We start from the raw sequence: 20,003 nt of genomic DNA on the forward strand, positions 1-20,003 counted from the left end.
AAATCCATGCTGGCTGTGTTCTGTTAAACCATGTCTTTCTATATGCTCTACGATTTTGATCTTGAGAATAGTTTCCATTATTTTTCCCGGCACTGAAGTCAGGCTCACTCTGTAACAGTAACAATGTCCAAATCTACTTCCACCATTACAGCCTGCAAGTCTGGGATTTTATTGCCATGACTATAGTCATTTGTACTCATAGCTTACCAGCTTCTCTACTTGGTCATCTTTTCTGCCCTATTTAGCTGATTTTTGTTAATTTCTCCACCCACTTCTTGGAGATGTTGGGGGTGACAATTCAATTACCTTTTGCAACCCCCATCCTCTGATTTAAATGCTTTAGAGTAGAAAATTTGAATTTTTCACTTAGAATCTTTTTTCCTGCCGCAGACAGATGTAAGCCATCTTGGACATAGAGCCTCTTACTTTTCCATACATGGCCCCAGCCCCCAATATATATCCAAAGCTTTCTTCCTTACACCAGGTTTTGAGCCATTCATTGACATTATTTATTTGGCTTAGCCTCTCCTTCCTCTTTCCATTAACAGGTAACACTTCTAAAAAGGCAATAGTCTTCACATGTGCCCAATCTGCTTCCCCAGAGTCTGGAAATCTTTGTACGGCTAAATTAAAAAAAAAAAAATAATTTAAAAAAAAAAAAAAAAAAAAGGAAGAGTCTGGGAGTGCCTGAAAATCTATGCTACCACAAAAGAGACATTTAACATTTTTTTTAAAAATCAGTACACTAACTAAGCATAACCTTAACAACACACTCTGAAAAGCAACTTCAGGTTTTCAGTGGCAATTATCAAAAATGTTGAAAAAGGTTCTCTCTAGTTTTACTTCTGACTTGCGTAATGTAGTTCTCTGCTTCATTTGAATATTTATGAGGTGAATGAAACAAGTGATTATTTTCCAAGATGAATAATGGATGTTCACAAATCATAAAACAATTGTCTATCTCAGATGTTCACATATGGCACGGATTAATAATTTGGAGGGATGTCTCCAATGTGTATTACTAGTACAGCTAGATGGAGGAGCCAGCCAGTAAAGTTAGGGCGCCTTTTACATCTTCCTCCTTCCAAAGACGATTTAGGGCAATCAAAAGCAAAACAAAAATGAAAGGGGATACAAAAGATCAGACCTGTTCCACAGAATGGAAATTTCACAAAAAAAAAAAAAAAAAATACATTTTACTTTGATTTACCATGTGCTTTTTATATTTAATTGTACTGCTAAAAACGAAGCTGATGATATCTCAGCACCAACTATTTAAATTAAAACCTTTGGGGGAAAAAAAAAACCAAACCCAATTCTGCTGGTTTGACAGTTTATTAAATTCACTACATTAGTCCCTTTTGTTTGTAACATTTGGTCACAACCAGGTTCCGTTAAAATGTACTTCATAGAAAAACATCTGCAAAATGAAAGTTAAAATAAGAAAATACATATTACACATCTCTGTCTAATTTACTGTACTAGGGTTAGTCAAGGATTAATGTCACCTTTGGCAGCTTAGACTAAAAAGCCACCCGTGATAAATTGGAACAACATATTCTTGTGTCTGGCATCATGCTGTGGCTTCCAGTGTGTGCGGAAGTAAAACAGAGTGCAGAAATCTCCCACCATTTAAAAAAAAAAAAAAAAAAAAAAAATTTTCATTAACAATGGAAAAATAATGACAACAAAATAATACTTTTCAAATATATTCTAGTGTGTTCACTTCATACATACAATGATTATTTTGTCCCAGTGGATTATTCCTGTAGCTTGTCCTCATTCTTTCCAGAAAGCCAAACTTTCTTTTTTTCTTTTAAATAGCTTAATGCATATTTACATAAAGACATGCAAAGTTAAGGTATCACAGGACATTTTACGCAGTGCTAAAGAAAATAAATACAACTGAGCCACGTAACGTCCCTTTCTTGTTATAATCTGATATGTTTTGTTTTTTTTTTGAATGACATTCTGAGTGCATGAAATATAACTTAGCATATAGCGCAGACAGAAAGAGTTACTAGTTCTTCACACTTCCAGCTACCTCCACAAACTCTATAAACAGAGTTCTAACGTCGAAACCACAGCCAGCTGTTGAGTAGCCAAAAAGCCACAGTAATAGAGTACAGGACCATTTCTCTTTTGGCACGTTCTTTATTTTCTTCTTCCAGAAGCAGCAAGCGACGATTTAGTTTAATTATCTAGGAAAAGGAAATAAAGTTTATAGTTTATTATATGTTAATTGCAAACAATCTCTGAAAAAAAACACACACATGCTTTCAAACCAACTAGAGTTTTCATTTATTTCAATTTAGTTGCCTAAAAATAGGCTTACACAGTTCAACATAAAATACACATCAATAAGGCAAATAAACAATGAATAGCAATAAAAATAAAAATGTCAAAAATACAAACAAAATTGCTAATAACTTCCAAAAAATAGATGCATCTGGGCTCAATATTGTTTCAAAACCCTCCCTTTACTCCTAAGACTGCCAACTGCCCTTTAACAGCATCCATTGACGGTTCATTTTCAATACAGCCCAAAGAAGGAACTATTGCTTAATTTCAGACAGTAACAGTCAACTTCAAACTGACTTAAGTAGATGTGAGAGCATTAAACTTTCTTTTCAATACTCCAAGCTTGATGCTTTGCAAATAAATTTTAAAAAGCCGAACAGAATTAAAATCTAGGGTTTTTTCCCCCTGTGTTTTTTTTTTTATACAGAAGAAATTCAAGCCAATTAAATAAACAATACTTTAAAAGATGACCTTTGAGTATTTAAGCTCAGCTGGCAGTGTGACACAAACCTGTCTTCTCAAGGAAGCAGCATCCACAACAGACATGTCATCAGGAGTTCCTTCAAGCATAGAATTTAAATTTGACATCCCATACCTGAATAAAGAATAAGGAAAAGGTATAATATGTAGGAAAGGTCAGAAAATATGCTGACTGCTCATCACTAATAAACACTTATGTAAGGAGCCACTGTGCTTACCAGAGGTTCCGTGTACTATTTAAATCTAGCTAAGAGATATTAGAGAGCATCTCTAATTTGCAGTGCATAAATGCTCTGTTCCACTGAATGAGCATTAGAAACCTTTGGAGGTCCAAGGAGCTGGGGTTGGTCCTCAGATTGGAAAGAGGAGCAGAGGGCTTGAAAGGCTCCATCTGCATGTAAAAAATGGAGTGAGCAGTAGTTCCTTGGAATACTCCTACTGAGAAACCACTAGAAAAGCAAATCGCAAGGAGGATTAGTACAATATAAACTCAGGAATGATCAAGTTTACCATGACAGTGTCTGCAAGGGAGATAAGAGTGAAAGTATACAATGTCTGATCACCATTCCATGCGATATTTGGGATAGTTCTTGAAAAGTTCAGAGAACACAAGCAGAACATTGTGGTGTATATTTGGGAGCAAGGCATCAAGTCGACAGTGCAGTAGATATCCATGCAAACTACTTTTGGATGCAACAGCAATACATGGAAAGAGATTGAAGGAGGGCATGACAAATAAGAGACTCACTATCATCAAGTAACTGAGTCACCTTTAGTTGAAACTGGAGAAAGTACTAGTTGATCCTGTAAAAGGATTTTTGTTTAGAGGTTGTGTCCTACACCATGACAAAGCATGGATAGTTCCATATCGGTTTCTATCTACTGCAACATAAATTGTCCTGACGTTAATTCCATAGTAAAGAACTCCTTAGGAACAAAGATCTACATGCATGGCTTTGTGGCACAATGCAATCACCAGTAGGGCCTTGGAGATGCATCATCCCCTATATGGAAAGGGGCATCTCAGTCCCCTTGGAAGCTACCAGGCTACAATTACAGACTTTGCCTGGGATGTGTTATGTCCAATGTCCTCAGAACACACTGCAATAGGATGCCTGCTGGACAGGTTTTTGTGGAATCATTTGGGAAGCTCTTTGTCAAGTAATGGAGTTTCCTATGGGTGCCTTAGAAAGCGGACATTTTAGGTTAATGGACACCACTCAGTAGCCACTTCATACCCCTCCAACTGGAAACAACAAGAGAGGTAATTTAATGAGTCACAGAATCACAATGTCTCATGCCAATAACATTGTGCTGTTCCCAACTGCCAGGTGCCAAGTTTCTGTGCCATTTCCATTAGGGTCAGTTATTAATGTGCCCAATAATATGAACCCTTTCTGTACTTCATTAGGCGTGATTAGGTAGGACAGTAATTTATTTCTTTTTATTTTTTTTTTAGTGTTTCCAATTTTATTTTGGTCTGCAGCCAGACATGTAAACTGGATTGCTTAGTTGTGGTAATTTGATTTTTTTACTAGTTTGTTTTTTATTTTCGTTATTTCGCCAAAATCTGAATGTATGCTACAAATTCTTAACGTGTCAGCACCAAAGCATAATATTCATCCATCATTTCCTAGCCCATTTGTAAATTTTATTGCCTTTGGAAACCTGTATTCTCTGGAAATACAGAAAAAGTTCCACATGCATTCTTTGTGACTGCTGTAATGGCATGGCTCAAAATGTACTTGGTAATACCATTAAATCTCTTCCTGGAGGCTAGCTTCATGCCCAAATACCAGGCCTCCCCTACCCCATAGCAACCCTCAAGTCTGCACTATTCTTTCACTATGCCGGCAGAATTAAGGATGGAGGGACAGTGTCTCTCCTTAATACATAATAATGAAAAAGAAGAGAATGTGTGTTATTAGGCATTTTTACCTGTTTCAAATTACTTCAGATCTATCTTAAATAAAAAAAAATTCTTATTTTTCAGTATCACAAAGTTCAACAATGTTGATTCTTTGGATACTGAACTTAAGTGCCAAAAAACCAGAAAGAGTATCAGCAGAAAAAAAAAAAAAAAGGATGAAATTAGGTGGTTTGGCAAAAGCCAATATGAAAGAGGTTGATCAAATTCTGATGTTATGAGATTATTTTATAGTTTTGCATTTATAAAATGCGATCTCTGTAAAGCAGAAAAGGATTGGTAAATTTTACTCAAATATTCCCTCATATACTGTGCTTTTGATTACTAGGTAACAGGAGACCATGTTTCACGTGCCTCCTACATGAAATCTTTGCACATGGTAGGTGGTTTCTCCTTGTCAACGACGTCAGGTGGGTTTGTTCTAAGCACACCATGGCAGGGAGGAATGCTGTGCATTACTTTACTCTCAAAATGTGCTGCTAGCACACTTTTTAATACTTGTGTTAAAGAGTGCATCTTACGAGCTCCAGAAAGATGCTATGTGTAAAGGCAACATTCAGAAATGTGCTTGGAAGGTTTTTCTAAATTAAGCACTTAGGATAACTGCTACTTTCTCTTTATGTTTGAGCACATTTTCCTAGTTATTTTAGCAGTTTGAACTTTCACTAATCTGAACAATGTAAGAACATATCAACTGTAAATACATCATTGTATTTAACTTCATGCTGACTTAAATTCATATTTAAATCAAGTTTACTGGTCTCCTTTGAAGGAACAAAGGAAAAGGTTGGTATAATTAGAACACACACAAATGTTTTAAAAAAAAAAATGCTACTCCAATATTTTGCGATTTTGCATCCACCTCCCTCCATCATTCTAAATTTGAAGCAAGAAAGGCATTGGAGTGCCGTGCTGCAATGGCTGACATCTGTTTATAATCCAAGGGAGCTCATTTAAGTTCTGCAGGATGGACCAGTCATGTTGCTTCAATCTACATATATTTGCAACCATAGTAGAAAGCAAGATGAATTAAAAAAAAAAAATAAATTATATACTGTAAGTAATTCATCCACTGCAAAATTTCTGAGTATGTACAAAAAGAAATAACAACTTATTAATGTCACTGCTTGAGCCTCTTCTGTGGGGCAATAGCAAAAATGTACAAACAGGGCTGGCCCATCCGACTGAACAAGTGCTATTGCTTCTCTGCATCAGAGCCACCCAATTCTGATTAAATGCTTAACAGTATCACTATAAGAAAGAATTTCACCCAGGCAGACTCAAAAGTTGACCATAACAAACATGCCTCCCAAACACTAACAATGTGTATTTCTCATAGTATCCAGATGCCCGCTAACCTTTTCCCAGAGCAGCTACAGCACCATGCAGGTTTGTGATACTCAGCAGGGTACTGGGATGCCACATAGGAAGCAATATGTCCTCAGCACATATCAAACCTTGAATTAGCCAGAACCCAACTTTTACTAAACCCGTTTTTCCCCTTCTTCTTTTGGATGTAGTATTATGTATCCGAGAAGGTATTTTAGCTTGGTCAACTTCTGAATTGACCAAACGAAAGTGACTTTTCAATCATAACATAAAAATTGCACTGCTGAGTTAAGTATCTATCAAACAAACAAAAACAAAATGGATAAGAGTCACCATCCAAAAGTATCTTAGTCGTGCAAGTCCCAAGAACAAATCATTCAAGGGCTCGTTTATGAAAGTTTTTATTCTACTGCACCCAGATCTCCCTTTTTTCAGTATAGTCTTCAGATATTAACATGCTTTCTCCTCCAGAGAGTTTGCATTTTTCAATGCTCGTCATTAAAACACAAGAAAGCACCAAGCTGTGAATTGGCAGAGTTGATAAAAAGCTTAAGTCTGCTTAAGCATTATTTAAAATCGAACCACATCGGTGGGGAAAAAAAACACAAAACCCTGGATTACCCATGGACAAAGACAAAAAAAATATTCTGAATGACACCTATTACTTTTCTATTTACCGAAGTGCCAGAAAAAAGCAATATAACATGAAAGAATGCTGCCGAATTAGTGCACTGTATGCCAAGCCCATGTGTATGCACCACAGCCAAACAAACAGGTTTACCTGGTGTTGTCATGATGAGAGCTAGAGGAAGTGGCAGCAGCTGAACCACCACGCAGCACTGGCCTGGGGCAGGTTTTTGCAGAAAGGAGACACAAGGACAGAGTTGGGAAACAGAATGACAGAGAGCAAGCAGGTTACAAGAACCACCACAAAATGGACAATGAAAAACGTCAACATGATTATGATGGCATTGTATTTCAAAACTATTTCCTTTCATTTTCATTAATTATGGTCATCATGCAAGTTTTCAGTCTGACTTTTTAATCTTAAATATTATAAAAAAGCTAAAGGAGAAATTACTACTTACCTGATCATTTCTTTTTCTTTAGTGAAGGGTAGGTCAATCCCAAATGAGTGGGTTATGCACCTCTGCCAGCAGATGGAGACGGAGCAAAGTAGACGTCACGGCTATACAGTCCCGCCCCGACATCAGTCCACCAATATTCTCTGGAAAAACCAAACTGCCGACAAACCTGATTAAACTAACATTAGTAGCAACAGGCAACCATTCTTGTTTCTCAACCAACAGTAACACTGAGCTCAGCCAAAAGAAGGAACATATCTGGAAAACTAACCAGTTATCAACGAAGAGCAGGAATCCTACTCTGCATCGCTCATCCTAAAAAGGCTAACCACAAAATCCAACTCCGGCAGCGAGGGCAGGTACCTTTCATTAAAGGAAAGTAAATAAGGTAAGTAGCAATTTTTTCTTCCTTAGCATTCGGGTGGTCAACCCCAATGAGTGGGATATACAAAAGCTAATACTGAAAAGGATGGGAGGCTGCCAGCAGCCCAGTCAAAACTGCCTGTGCAAAAGCGGTGTTCTCCCTAGCCCTAACATCCAAGCGGTTATGCTTGGAGGTGGTGTGTAAAGATGACAAAGTCATTGCTCAGAAATTTCAGCAAGCAACAAACAGAGCTCTGCCCTCGATACTGCTTGAGCCTTCATGGAATGTGGTCTAATCTGCTTCGATAAGTCAACCTCAGAAGCCATATAGGCTGCCGTAATGATCTCCTTAACCAGGCGGGCATCATCACCTGCGTCGCTGGTGCTCCCTGCTTACCTCCACTGAGAACAAACAGGCGATCAGACTTCTGAACAGTCTTAGTCACTTCCAAGTACTGCAGTAAATGACAGCTGATGTCCTAGGAACGCAAAAGGCGGTACTCGGCTTCATCGCTATCGCTGTCGCTGTCCCTGTCTAAGGCAGGCAGAGAAATGGACTGATTCAAATGAAAGTCTGAAATCACTTTAGGCAAAAAAGGAAGGCACAGTCCAAAGCTGAACCACACCCAGAGTCATACAGAGAAAAGGCTCAAGGCAGGAAAGAGCCTGCAGCTCAGAGACCAGACATGCTGAGCAGATTGTTACCAGAAAAACTGTCTTCAAAAGTAAGCAGCCGTAAGGAAAGAGTACACAGCAGATGAAAAGTTGGACTTGCCAAGAACCTGAGGACCAAGTTAAGATCCCACAAAGGCACAATTGGGGGGGGGGGGGGGTGTGTGTGTGAAGATGTTTAACTCCCCACAAGAAACAGGACATCCAGACAAAGGCCCTCCATTGACTTCCCCTATAACAAGCCAGTGCCGCAACTTGAATCTTCAAGGTATTAAGGGCCAAACCCTTAAGCAAACCATCCAGTAAACATTCTAAAATCAAATGAATATCCACCTTGAGCTGTTGAGTATCCTCGTTCAGAACACCAGGCTTCAAAAACCCTCCAAACACTCTAATATAAACTAGAGAAGTAGAAAATTTCTAGGCCCAAAGAAGAGTGGAAATTACAGAAGGTGAATAACTGCATTTCAACAGCCAAGCCCTTTCAAAGACCAAACCATAAGAGAACAGACCTGGATCCTTGTGCAGAATGGGCCTCTGACGTAAGAGATCCATCCAAGACAGTAGCTGGAGGTCAGTGTACTAATGCCTTTGAGTCCAATCTGGAGCTACTAAAAGGACAGTGTTGGTTTGACTTGCAATCTTCTGTACCAGCCTGCCTATCAAAGGTCAAGGTAGGAACACATACAGCAGGGCACCATTTGGCCACTCCTGAACAAAAACTTCTATGCCCATCATTTTTGGGTCCCGCCTGTGACTGAAGAAGCATGGAACTTTTGCTTTGTTGAAATTTGCCAAAAGATCTAGATGCAGTAGGCCCCCGTGGACTACCAGGAGCTGAAAAGCCTAGTCTTTCAGCTCCCATTCTCCTGGGTTCAAGCTTCTCCTGCTGAGGAAAATCAGCTCCGATACTGTCCTTTCTGGCAATGGGAGAAGTGGATCTCTTAGGAGTTGCTGTTCCACCCATACCATGAGCACATCTATCTCCTCCAATAACTGTTGACTCTTGGTTCCACCCTGATGATTGATGTAAGCCACTGTTGTCGCAGTCTGACATTATCCAGTCTGTTTCAGCCTCTAGCCACTCTGTGAACCGCAGGCATGCCAACAAAACTGTTCATGCCTCCAATCTGTTGATGTTTCACTGCATTCCAGCGCCCTTGCACCACTAACTCCTGACAGCGAGCTCCCCAGCCCCGAAGGCATGCATCTGTCATGAGTACCAACCAATCTGGAGTCATCAGGGGAATTCCCTTCCTGAGATGGTCTGCATGTGACCACCAGTTCAACTGGAATTTCACCTCTAATAGAAGGTTCAGCCGCACCGCATAGTCCTGCTACTAAGGACTCCATTGGGAGAGCAAGGCGCACTAAAGAGGGAACATATGTGCCCTTGCCCAGGGAATCACTTCTAATGTGGCAGCTATCAATCCCAGGACCTGTAGATAAGACCACATAATCCGCCGAACACAGTTCTGCAGGGACTGGACTCGCAGCACCAATGAGTGGATCTGAGACTCCAGCAGAAACGTTCTGCCCTGCATTATATAGAATCGAACCCCAAGATACTCCAGGGTGCAAGACAGTTGCAAATTGCTCTTGGGCAGATTCACCAACCAGCCTAGGTCCAGTAGCAAGGAAGCCACCCTGCAGGAAATGTGAAGACTCTGCCAATGTCTTGGATCAAATCAACCAATCACCCAGACAGGGGTAAACTAGAATGTCCTCCTTGCAAAGGGCTGCCACTACCACTATCATGACCTTGGTAAAGGTCCTGGGCACTGTGGCTAGTCTGAAAAGCAAGGCCTGAAACTGGTAATGACGATCTAGGATGGAAAATCTGAGGAACTGTTGATGTTCCTACCAGATGGGAATATGCAGGAACACCTCCATCAGTTCAAGGAGAGGTACTCTCCTGCTTGAACTGCCATTATGACAGAGCGCACAGTTTCCATCTTGAAATGCGTGACTCGTAGATGTCAACTGATGCCCTTGATAATCCGGTATGGGATGGAATAACCCTTCCTTCTTGGGCACGACAAAATAAATGGAATATTGGCCCATATTTTGCTGCAATTCGGGAACAGGGATCACTGCTTTCAGAATCAACAGTCATTGTATGTTGCTTCTACTTCTACCCTCTTCTGAGGTGAGTTGCATGGAGAGACCATGAGGGCATCCGAAAGCATGCAAAGAAATTCTAGAGCATAACCATTCTGAACCACTTCGAGAACCCACTGATCTGAAGTAAGCTGGGCCCAACCTGTGATAAAACTGGGGTAGACCACCTATCTTCTGCACCACCAGGTGAGCCTGCAAACCTTCATTGGGAAGACCGAGGGGCTCCGCCTCTGGACCCCATATCCTTTCGAGGACCTCGGGGGCGAAAGGACTGAGATCTGTACAAGGGATGGGATCTCCGAGAAGAACCTCCTCTATAAGGCCGAAAATGCATGTAGTCTCAAAAGCAGCCACTTGCCTGAGAAGTCAGGGAAACTGTCCTCTGGCAAACGCGGTACCTGGGTCTCTCCTCATTTACTTGCCATTTTTTCCAATTTACTGCCACACAAAAGCAAGCTTTTGAAAGGCAGCTTAGTCAGATTGGACTTTGAATAGTATCTGCAGAGCAATTGTGCAGCCACAGCTGTCGCCTGGCCACAATAATTGAAGCAGCTGTACATACCAAGTCACAGCCCGCATCAACCAAGGAGGCGGCCCCTGGTTCTACCATAGGTCCTAAATCGGATCCAACGCTGCCAGACTCTTGACAAAGTCACAAGACAGCCCCCAGCTACCAAGGTGCAACAAGAAGTAATTTGCAAATTCATTGTCACTGCCTCAAAGACTTGCTTCAGGATAGCCTCAATCTTCCTATCCTGAGCATCCTTCAGAGCCGCACCTCCTCTACCGGGATGGTGGTATGTTTTGTGACAGAACACATCAAGGCATCCACCTTTGGGAAATGCAACTGCTCTCTGGCCTGCAGATCCAAGGGGTATAAACCCACTAAAATGCATCCTCCTTTAAAGGACGCTTCTGGCACATTCCATTCCAGATCAATCAACTCATTGATTGCATCCAAGAGGGGAAGAAACAAGAGACTTTGCACAGGGTGACCAAAATAGGATCCTCCTTCTGCGTCCCCAAGGAGTCAGGCCCAACCATTCCAAGGGTCTTCAGAGTTTGAGATATCAGTCCCAGCAACTCATCTCTCTAAAACAAATGTAGAAGAGTTCTATATGGCACCAAATCTGGGGGAATAGTCCTTTCTTCACAAGAAGATCCCCCACAGTCATTATCGGTATTGTCCTGATTCACTTGCATTCGAGCTCTGTCAGACTGCACTGAGCTACTGGCACAACCATGGAGACAGGCGGAGGAGCACTCTGAGTGCCAAGACCTACCTTAGTAGGAACTGCCACTTCAGCAGACCAGCCCTGTAGAATGTCTGCAATCGCTAGAAGAATTCCACCCAGGAAAAAGGAAACTGAGCCCATTCCAGGTCCCATTGGCCCGAACCTGACATCCTGCGAGCCAGAGTCCCCTGAGGACTCAACCCGCGGACCAATCAGGGGAGGAGACAACCTTGCAGTGACTCCCTTGGTCCCACTACCCTCAGACTGAGGAGAAGGACCACTGTTGGCAAAATCGGAAGGAGGCAAATCTCCAAGCATCCAGACAGTGCTTAAATACGCTTAAAGAAAGCTCCGGCTGAATGGCTCTGATGTGGCAGGCAGCACAGATAGACAGGCACTTAGGTTTTTTTTGCTGGGGGCACCATGCTGTAAGCGCATAGCCCAATGAAGGCTCATGCCTAACTTCCCCATGCTTACAAGTACACTTAATATGGACACAAAAAATGTGCGTCCAAGCCCAAGCGCAGAGGCTACTTGTCCTACTGGACACCCAGAACCAACGCATAAACTGGGCATACAAGATAAGCGTCCAGAAGGAAGAACACCCAAACTGCATGCACAAACAATTGCCAGGTTATTGTGGCCTGGTTTTGGCCTCTGTTGGAAACAGGATGCTGGGCTTGATGGACCCTTGGTCTGACCCAGCAGGGCAAGTTATGTTCTTATGTTAATGGAAACACACTCAGATGCGCAAGTGCGCGCCGATGGTCTGCAGCAAAAAAACCGCTCGGAAGTACCCCGCGGCCTACCACACACCAAAATGGGAGAAGCCTGAAAGTGAGGTCTAGCCAGTTGCTCAACCCACCATGCTTGCATTCTCTTCTCACCTCACAGAACCCCAGAGACTTGAGCAGGACAGCTGAATGCAGAAGAAACAGACATGTCTCCTGCTGTCTTCCTGTCACTGACTTTATTTTCTTAAAAGTTAAAAATTTTAAACTAAGCTGAGCCCTCCCTGGCTGAGAGCAGTAACAGGTCCCGGCTACGGGGGGAGAGGGCTAAAAGCCTTCAACACTGAGCCTCTCTCGGCTTGCAACTGCTAATTGGAATTTAGGTTCACACCAGTCAAAGCTACCAGACTGAAGGCACTCTGAGGGAGGGACCGCATGGTATCACCTCAGGTGGCAAGCAGTGCTACACAGACACCTCCTTTCCATCTTTTTATTTTATTTATTTTTTTACACTCACTGGCAATCCCCCAAAGGGAATTGCAAGCCCACCATCTAATGGAGATGGAGAATACTGGTGGGACTATATGGCTGTGATGTCAGCTTTGGCTCCGTCTCCATTCTGCTGGCAGAGATGCATAACCCACTCATTGGGATTGACTTACCCAAACGCTAAGGAACTGTAAGATATCAGTTACCATTAAGGGAAGCAGAAAGTTAAGCAACTAGCAACACAATTTATTAATTTTAATAGAATGCAGAAATTACTTACCTGATAATTTTGTTTAGTGTAGACAGATGGACTCGGGACTAGTGGGTTATGTGCTCTTTTGCTAGCAGATGGGAGACAGAGTCAGATTTCAAAGCTGACATCACCCTAGATATACCCTTGCAGTGACCTCAGCTCCTCAGTATCTGTTGCGACCCTCGCTGCCCGACGTCTCCACTACGCCCACCTTACCTCTTTGGTGACTCCCTCTTTGCCTGTTGGAAGTTTGGCTGCCGCGGCGTCATCTTGCCGTTCCCCTCCGGCATCCCCGGACCGGCTGGATGCTGCACTCCGCCATGTTTCCTAGAAGCCTAAGGGCGCGTGCGCGGCCCCGACTGAAGTACCAGCAGTGGCGCGAACCTCAGGGGCATCCCCCTGAGGTGACGTCATCCTCACCGGATATTTAAGGTCTCTGAATTCGCTAACTAATCGAGTTAGCAAAGGATTGGAAAGGAAAGGTTTATCTAGCTTCCTCCAGGTATTGCTGCGGATGGGATTCGCTCTCCACATACCTAGCTACTCTGCCTCCTCAGACTTTACCAGGGCTACCCGTTCCTTGGGGGCCTCGCTTTCTCTTTGCTTTTCAGATCGCAGTCTGGAACCGGTACTCGCTACTCGAGAGCCCACGTTCCCGGACTTGCTACTGAATACCACTTCTGCCTCGAAGTCTTCGCTGCCTACAACACCCGTGAGTTACCATCTCTCTCTCAGAGCGTTCCCTGGAACCAGGCCTACTTCATTCCAGCTCCTGGGCTGCTTCTATGAGACATTGTGTGAGTGTTACTGTCAAGGTTCTGTTCCTGAACTCTGCATACCCTGCCTACTCACTATATTCAGTTTCTCTACAGTTCAGTTATCCAGGATCGCTGTTCCAGTACTTGAGGGACTACAGCCCAGCCGGGCGCTTCCAGCTCACTACTGCCACCTCTGGTGGTTCCATATACTGTTTAATAAAAGAACTAGTGTGTGTCTGTCTCCATACTCTGAGCCTGACCGATGGTCCCTCTCGGGATCTTCCCCCGGGGGCGTGGTCATCTGCCATCGGCCCAAGGATCCACCCACAACTACCTCAAACACCAACAGTATCCTCCTCAAAAAGCCATTGTGAATATATATCTTTGCATAAACAATTTGATTAAACTTCTTAAACTTCATTAAACTGATTCAACTGGTTTCAAAAACTGGTTTCAAAAACTGGAAACCGGCAGTGCACTCAACTAAGTTAACGCTGACACCAGACTAACTGCAGGTGTCTTGAACTAGAGGGTAGGCAACGGCTTACCCGTATTTGTTTAGTCTCTAGGTTCACTTTCCGGGGTCCTCCTTCTCTGGGGCAGCTGTGGGCCAAGTTAATCAAGTTATTCAAACACACATATATCCACAATTGCTTTTCAAGGAGAGTACTGAAGAACAGAGCTTCCTGCAGGGGGTATATGTAGTGCTGACGTCAGATTGAAATCTGACTCCATCTCCAACTGCTATCAGGAGCACACTATACCCATTGGTCCTGAGTCCATCTGTCTACACCAAGGAAAACGAAATTATCAGGTAAGTAATTTCTCCATTTCCTAGCGTGTAGCCAGATGGACTCAGGACCAGTGGGATGTACAAAAGCTACTCCCAGATAGGGCGGGAGGCTGCCCATGGCCCACTTAGTACTGCCCTTGCGACGGCTGCGTCTTCTCGGGCCTGAACATCCAGGCGGTAGAACCTGGAGAAATGTGTAGGAAGACTACGTCGCTGCCCGACAGATCTTGACGGGTGACAGCAGCTTGGTTTCTGCCCAAGATACTGCCTGGGCCCTAGCAGAATGAGCCTTAACTTGCAGTCGTAAAAGGCTTTCCTGCCTCTATGTAGGCTGCCTTGATTACTTCCTTGATCCAGCGGGCTATGGTTGCCCGCAAGGCCGCTTCTCCTTGTTTTTTCCTGCTATGAAGAACGAACAGGCCATCCGTTTTGCGCACCGGTTCTGATCTTTCCAGGTATCGCACCAGGAGTCTGCCAATATTTTGATGGTGAAGAAGGTGGGAGTCTTCAGAGTCCTTATGCTTATCCAGAGATGGTAGGAAGATCTGGTTCAAATGAAACTCGGAAACCACTTTCGGTAGGAAGAAGGGGGACGGTGCACAGCTGTATGGTTCCTGACAGGATAATGCCTGTAGTTCGGCGATGCAATAAGCTGAACATATTGCCACCAGGAATACAGTCTTCAATGTTAAGAGGCGTAGTGACAGACTGTGCGCGTTGGTCTGAAGGAAGCCCCCGCTAGGAAGTCTAATACCAGATTGAGGTGCCATGGGGCAGTGGCCACTTTAGGGATGGCCGAAGTTGCTTAACCCCTTTTAGGAAACTGGTCAAATCCGGATGAACTGATAGACTGATACCGTTCACTTCAGCTATGAAGTAGGAGAAGGCGGCTACTTGTACCTTGAGGGAGTTGAGTGACAACCCCTTCTTCATACCGTCCTGTAGAAACTCCAGAATCATGGAGATCTTGGCCGTCCGCGGGAGTATCTCGCGGACCTCGCACCAGGCTTCAAATATTCTCCAGATCTGTATGTATGCCAGGGATGTTGAGAACTTGCTCGCTCAGAGCAGGGTGTCAAATCACGGGCTTCGAGTAGCCGCGCTTCTTCAGGCAAGTCCTCTCAAGAGCCAGACCATAAGAGAGAATAGAGATGTATCTTTGTGAAGAATCGGGCCCTGCTGGGGAAGATCCCTGTGTGGAGGCAGGCACATAGGACTCCCCGCAAGGAGTCTTTGCATATCTGCGTACCGTGAGCATCTTGGCCAATCCGGGGCCACTAGTAGAACTAGTCCCCTGTGGTGTTCTCTCTTGCGGATGACCTTGCCCAATAGTGGCCATGGCGGGGAAGGCATACAGTAAGTCCTCCTCTGGCCAGGTCTGGAAGAGAGCGTTGATCCCTTGGGAGTGTGGCTCTCGTCAGCGGCTGAAGAACCTGGGGAGCACTGAGATAGGTGGCCAGTAGGTCCATGGCTGGGAGGCCCCAGCGATTTGCTATCAGTTGGAAGGCTGTGGTCAACAGCGTCCATTCCCCTGGGTCTAGGCTCTCTCTGCTGAGACGCTGTCTTTTCCTGCGATGTGGGAGGCCGAGATCCCTTGTAGGTTTATCTCCACCCATGCCATGAGAGGCTCTATCTCCAGAAACACCTGCTGGCTCCTGGTTCCTCCCTGGTGGTTGATGTAGGCAACCGTTGTAGCGTTGTCAGACATTACTCAAATCGCTTTGCCTCGGAGTCTGTGGCTGAATCACAGGCACTCTAGTCTGACTGCTCGAGCTTCCAGGCGGTTTATGTTCCATCCTACCTCTTCCTTGCTCCATTGTCCCTGGACCGTCAGTTCCTGACAGTGGGCTCCCCACCCTCGCATCCGTGGTGAGCAAGATCCAGTTTGGTGGGGATAGACTTACTCCTCTGCTTAGGTGGTCTTCCTGTAGCCACCACTGCAGCTGAGAACGTATCTCTGCTGGTAGTTGGAGGCGAATTGAGTAGTCCTGGGACAGTAGGTTCCAGCGTGACAGTAAGGAGCACTGGAGCAGTCACATGTGGGCCCTTGCCCATGGGATGACCTCCAGGGTTGATGACATGAGGCCAAGGACTTGAAGACAGTCCCATACCTTTGGGCCTACATTGGTCATCAATCGTCGTAATTGTTCCATCAGCTTCCTTCGCCTCGGGGGAGGAGGAAGACTTTGTTCTGTTTGGTGTCGAAACGGGCCCAAGGTACTCTAGAGACTGAGAGGGCTGCAGACTGCTCTTGCCCGTGTTCACGACCCAACCGAGCTCCCGCAGTAGGTTCTTGACTCTGCTGGTCACCTGCCGGCTCTTTAGATTTTGCCCTGATCAGCCAGTCGTCCAGGTAAATATGTACCAAGATCCCTTCCTTCCTCAGTGTTGCTGCCACGACCACCAAAATTTTGGAGAATGTTCTGGGAGTGGTTGCTAGGCTGAAGGGTAGCACTCTGAACTGGTAATGGTGAACCAGTATCGCAAAGCGCAGAAGACGCTGGTGATCTTGATGGATTGGAATATGAAGGTAGGCTTCAGAGAGGTCCAGGGAGGTTAGGGACTCTCCTGGTTGTACTGCCATTATTACGGAGCAAAGAGTCTCCATGCGGAAGTGAGTATCCGCAGATGACTGTTGACGTTCTTGAGATCCAAGATGGGTCTGAATGATCCTTCCTTCTTGGGAATGATAAAATAGATGGAATAGCGCCCCGTATTTTGTTGGGGCGTAGGAACCTGAGTTATTGCCTTCAGACTGAGTAGTCTTGTCAGAGTGGCTTCCACTGCCAGTCTCTTGGTGTGGGAGTGTCAGGGTGACATCATAAATTTGTCCCGAGGGATGCTGAGGAACTCCAGAGAGTAACCTTCTCGAATGATGTTTAGTACCCATTTGTCTGACATGATCTCAACTCATCTTTGGTAGAAGAGGGAAAGTCGACCCCCTATTTCCTCTTCCTGTGGATGGGTCGGCCCATTCTCATTGGGGAACACGGCTGGAGCCTGCCCCTGGGCCTGTTCCTCTCTTGGTCTGTCGGTTCCAAAAGGGCTGGGACCTTCCGGAGGGACGAGGTGCCTGGAACTGCGAGTTCCTGTAGGGTCTAAAGCATTGCGAGCCTCTGCCCCTGGTTCTTCTGGGGGAGGGGCGCTGGGATCTTTTGCCCCTGTCTTCCGGTAGCCGAGGCACTGGAGATTCGCCCCACTTGCTGGCTAACTTCTCCAATTCGCTTCCAATTAAGAGAGATCTTTTAAAGGGCATTCTTGTGAGATTCGCTTTAGAGGTCACGTCAGCAGACCAATTCCGCAGCCATAGTTGTCTTCTGGCTGCCACTACAGAGGCTACTCCTCTAGCTGAGGTACGCACCAGATCTGAGCTTGCATCCGTCAGGAAGGCTACTGCAGGTTCCATCGTCTAACCGGTATACGTTCTGGAGTTATTTGCCTCTCTCGAAAAGAGCAAGCAGGAACGTGCCACCAGTGTGCAACAGGAAGCAATCTGCAGTGTCATTGCTGTTGCGAAGGCCTGCTTAAGAATGGATTCCAATAGTCTATCTTGAGTATCCTTCAATGCAGCCCCTTTCTCAACGGGAATGATTGTTTGCTTTGAGACGGCACAGACCATGGTGTCCACTTTTGGAAAATGCAGGCAGTCACTGGTTCCAGAAGGTTTAAGGCTTCCAAGGCCCGACCTCCTTTAAAGCTGGTCTTCGGGGTATCCAACTCCAGGCCAATCAATTCCTGGATGGCTTCCATCATTGGGAAGTAGCATGAGGCTTTACGAAGGAACACCAAGATGGGGTTCTTCTTTGGTTCCGACATAGGGTCCGTGCCTGGAATACCCAGAATCTTCAGAGTCTGGGAAATAAGGGCAGGTAATTCATTCCTGTGGAAGAAGCAAAGCATGGTTCGGTATGGATCCAGACGTGGAAGGATTTCTCCTTCTTCCAGGGAGCCGCCATCATCATCATCTGAGGTGTCTGGGTCCTGTCAGGGAAATTCTTGGTTAGGCGAGGCAAGTCTCGAGGCATCCGAGTAGGACTGGGAGGATCTTGTGCTTTCGGCAGGGGTTGAGCCCGGGACGCAGCCAGGGCTGATTGCGCCTGAACGAAGGCTTGCAGACCTTGGAAAAATTCTAACCAGGAGAAGATCCCCGGGTCCATGTTAATTCCAGGGGGAGTCAAAGTAGGGGCCCCTGAGATGCCCTCTTGTAGAGAAGCCATCTCGGAATTGCATAGATCCGGGAAGCTATCGCATGTAGTAGTTCCGGACCCATCCTCAGACAGTGAGGGACCAGGCTTTGGTCCCCCCTGGGCTTCTTCGCAATGCTGACACAGGCAGGTCTCCAGTTCAGGCTGCGCGGCTCTTATGTGGCAGGCTGAGCAAAGAGAGAGTGCCTTCTGGCCTTCTTGGACACCGGTACCATTGCCTCTATGTCTATGCGCACAGGTAACGAATTTCAATGCGCGCGTGTAGTTGTAAGCGTGGCTGCGCTTGTAGTTGTGCATGCAGTGTGCGCCGCTGTGCGTGCATCTGTATTGGACACGTATAAATTAGGCACATCGGCTGTCCGGCCTGCTCCGCACGTACCACCGGGCGAGAAGAAAAGATGGTGCGGACGCCCCCTGCACGTAAGATGATGCCCCCCCCCCCCGAGGGTCTCCATGTGTGTGGACCCTTACAACAGATCGTGGCCTAGCCCAACCAAGGCTGCTCAACCCGATTGGTGCTCCCTTTGTTACCTCACCGGAAGAAAGGAGGAATCGGTACAGCAATCTGAGCTCTGGAGACCGGAGACCTGAATTTAAAGTTTTCTGCTTACCTGGTCTCGGCGCTTATCGATCGTGTGCCGGATGGTCTCCAGCTGCGAAGGGGGGGGGGGGGGGGGGGGGGAGGGGAAGGAAGAGGGTTTTACCTTCACTTCCGCACTCAGTTATGCATCCGCTGCCTTTCAGCCACTCTGGGGGCTGAAAGGCAGCGGATGCATAGTGTGCAGCGGATGCAAGTGTGCTTTGGTCCACGCCGGGAACCGGCTACTGGACCAAAGCACACTTCTCAGGGATATCGGAAATCACCTCAGGAATTCTCAACTGGGGGAGGGACCCTTAGGTATCACCACAGGAGAGCAGGGGCTCGATCTTCTTTAAGGTAATTTTGTCTTCTTGCTGTAATTTTCCCAATACTGTGCTAGTGTGTGGGATAGTGTCCGCATCTGCTAGAAGACTGAAAGATACTGAGGAGCCGAGGTCACTGCAGGGGTATATCTAGGGTGACGTCAGCTTTGAAATCTGACTCCGTCTCCCATCTCCTGGCAGAAGAGCACATACCCCACTGGTCCTGAGTCCATCTGGCTACAAGCTAGGAAATTATATTAATTTGCTCTAAAACTGGACAAAAACAATACCACCCCAAAGATGTGGAAGTACAGAAATGTTTGAGACCACAGATGGCATCTGAAGAAGGGATGTAGTG

At 45.3% G+C, this 20,003-nt stretch overlaps 1 protein-coding gene across 7 annotated transcripts in view; it reads right to left on the reverse strand.

The window, feature by feature from the left end:
- Positions 1-1,319: 1,319 nt before the first annotated feature.
- LOC115098464 (mitochondrial fission factor-like) overlaps positions 1,320-20,003 on the reverse strand; it is a 60,336-nt gene continuing 41,652 nt past the window's right edge. For 4 of the 7 annotated variants that reach the window (XM_029614973.1, XM_029614970.1, XM_029614976.1 and 1 more), the window contains 3 exons: positions 6,819-6,881; positions 2,812-2,896; positions 1,320-2,201 (listed from right to left, as the gene is read on the reverse strand). In XM_029614973.1, the coding sequence (XP_029470833.1) occupies positions 2,070-2,201; positions 2,812-2,896; positions 6,819-6,881 (280 nt within the window). In that variant the 3' untranslated portion in view covers positions 1,320-2,069. The remainder of the gene's footprint in view (positions 2,202-2,811; positions 2,897-6,818; positions 6,882-20,003) is intronic. The other 3 variants (XM_029614975.1, XM_029614972.1, XM_029614977.1) reach the window with 1 other exon arrangement.

Source organism: Rhinatrema bivittatum, chromosome 9 (assembly GCF_901001135.1).
Source record: "Rhinatrema bivittatum chromosome 9, aRhiBiv1.1, whole genome shotgun sequence".
NCBI classification, from domain to species: Eukaryota; Metazoa; Chordata; class Amphibia; order Gymnophiona; family Rhinatrematidae; genus Rhinatrema; species Rhinatrema bivittatum.